General features: G+C 35.3%; 1 protein-coding gene across 1 annotated transcript in view; it reads right to left on the bottom strand.

The window, feature by feature from the left end:
* Positions 1–246: 246 nt before the first annotated feature.
* Positions 247–2662, bottom strand: part of LOC110452830 — a gene marked incomplete at its 3' end in the record, with an annotated part of 17168 nt that continues 14752 nt past the window's right edge. The window contains exons 4-5 of the mRNA XM_021501525.1: positions 538–673; positions 247–402 (exon numbers count right to left, since the gene is read on the bottom strand). Coding sequence (XP_021357200.1) covers positions 247–402; positions 538–673 — 292 coding nt within the window. The remainder of the gene's footprint in view (positions 403–537; positions 674–2662) is intronic.

The following is a 2662-nucleotide window of genomic DNA, read 5'->3' as shown; positions in this document are numbered from 1 at the left end:
TTGGTACAGTAAAAGGTTTTGATAGTGCACATCACAGAAAAGCATTATTAGAAGCAAATCGAAAATGTATGACATCGATTGTCAAAAGGATCTTGTACGTACTGTCTAAGGTTGTAGTCTATGTTGTGTACGAAGTAATATTTTGTTACGTACCTCTAAAGTTGGTTTTATACACGAGAAAGTAAAAGTGTTTGTTAAGTACCGCCTGTCTACATGACAAAAAGCGAAAACACGTTTGTTACGTACCGGATAAGGGGTTTTGTTTTTGGCACACCCAGTAAGCGTGTTCAGAGACTTCGACATACTCCGCGGATGAGAAGGGACTGTTCCAGTTGTGAAATCCGTCACCACAAGGAGTCAGTTGATCTGACTTTCCATTACTTTGACAAATTGTGAATGTTCCTATCAAAAAGAATATGTAAGAAACAATGAAAAAAAATTAGTGGGTAATAACAGAGATGTTTTTTTATACAGCAATAACATATTGATTTTGGTTTTTGCAGGTTTAGAGAATGTGTAAGAAAGGTATAGTTTTACCGTTCCATCCGTAGACTGGTGTACAGCATCGGCACAAGCTGATGGCTCCTTGTTGATAGTGCAAGGTGGTTCCCGGAATAGCAACGGAACAATTCCAGTTGAAATCTGTCGGCGAGCAATAAGTCTTAGGTTGACTCTAAAAGAAAGAAATATAACATATTTATTACATTTTTGCCAGTGAAATATCAGGATCTATCAACTTGATAAAACTGATATCTTTCACACTGTGACAAATATCAAAAGTGAAATTTTTTACATTATGGTATTGACCAATCATAACAGTATCTTCTATTCGCTGCATTCGAAGGCAACGATTTTTTGTTCAGATTCAAATGAAGCGACGGTAGAATAAGTGGTTGTTATGGTAAATTATTGGTACACACACTTATGTATTTAAATAATTATACAATTAATAACATTTTTATGAGCAATAATAACAGAAAATAGCAAAGAATCGCGTTGAGTTTCCCATTCAAAATGGCACGTATCCTTGTGGTCAAATGTGACGTCATTAGAATATGGCGCTAATTATTACGCTTCTGATTCCCGCCCGTTTTGAATGCATTTCATTTTTCATGTTTTATACTTTAGAAATGTAATAAATAGAAATTTTAATGGTGTCTTCAGTAATAACCCTGGTAGCATGTTCACAATCGTTTAAATTGTTTTGTTGTTAATATAGATATTTATGGAGTTTCGGCAACCAATACAAACGGAGCAAGCGATATCCTTATCAGTAGTCGATATTTGGAACGATTGTTATACAGAAATATGGTTAGCTGGTATACCGTATTTTGAATAACTGAAATAATTATACACACTGTGCCTGTAGCTTCCATTGTTATCATGCAAACCTAGTTCATTTTGCAAGCAGGAAATGTTAAAATGTTTGTTGACAGTTAAAAAAAATCATAGCCCGACCTCATTATGTCTCATTCGATTGGATAATGAAAAACATTAGAATTAAATATGAATTTCGAAGTATCCAAGTTTGTGATACAAAGGTTTGATTAATAATCTTATTACAAAGTATAACCTTTTTGTCCAGTACATCGTATGATAAGAGTTTTCCCCTGCACTATGCGTCACTTTCTTTTTCCTAAATGCTGCGTTTCTTTTTCTTTTTTTTTTTACATTGTGTTAAAGGGGCATCACGTTGAAGTAACTATTTTTTGTGTCTTTTTTTTCAAATACTACATAAACATATCAAGTGAGACTCCTTATGGAAAATAACGATTTGGCTGAAATAGATTCATAAAAATGATTAAATCTAAGATAATCATCGGTATTTCTACCTGTCTGACCAGCGTTTTGTTCAGGGATTTCCCTCTACTAGCGCATGCGCATAGCACACCATTTCTTTGTAATCAGCTACGAAGCGAAAAGTTGCCAAATGGTCAAAAGATAGCGCAAGGGGTACGTTACGGAATCATTATTGCCAGTGGGAAGTATTCAAAGCAGAAAATAACTGCCCTATGCCCTAGCAGTTAGTACGGTGCATGTATTCTTCCGGATTGCCGGTTAAGCTGAAATGAAATCGACAGAAATGCTAGCGCTGTTTATGTTATGGATAAATATCTAAAACTATTAACTTCGCTAGTAGTAGTATCATTGTGTGGGTTTGAACACAGATGAACTTAGTTTAATATGTTAATGGACATGTATCGGAGAGAGTTTACTTTGTGTTTCTATAATTATACAGTGGTTCATGCGAAAGGAAGGGATAAGTGACTGGTTAGTTTGATTTTGCCATGAGGCCCTCCAAGGGATACCTGTTGTGATGGCCACGGCGTATTCTGTTCTGTCCTCTGTCGGTACTCGGGGTCAAATGAGATATGTGCGCTATTAGATTTACATAATTTATAATATTAACGGGATCAGTAAAATGGTATGATTTAATTATATTGCTGAATTAATCGATTTTGTTTTGTTTTGACATGCAAGATTTAAATTAGTACTAATATGAATACCCGGCCTCCTCTGGCGCGACGACGCAATATATAAAAAAATCGCTCTTCGTCAGAAAGCTACGTTATCGCAGCTAGATTAAAAATGTCAAAATGACGGACCAGGATGAATAACTGAGGAAGAAGAACCTACTTCTAGTAAATAGGATCGCATAACA

Source organism: Mizuhopecten yessoensis, unplaced genomic scaffold, assembly GCF_002113885.1.
Source record: "Mizuhopecten yessoensis strain PY_sf001 unplaced genomic scaffold, ASM211388v2 scaffold6911, whole genome shotgun sequence".
NCBI classification, from domain to species: domain Eukaryota; kingdom Metazoa; phylum Mollusca; class Bivalvia; order Pectinida; family Pectinidae; genus Mizuhopecten; species Mizuhopecten yessoensis.
Note: the sequence above shows the minus strand (reverse complement) of the source record. Positions and strands in the feature narration are given on the sequence as shown.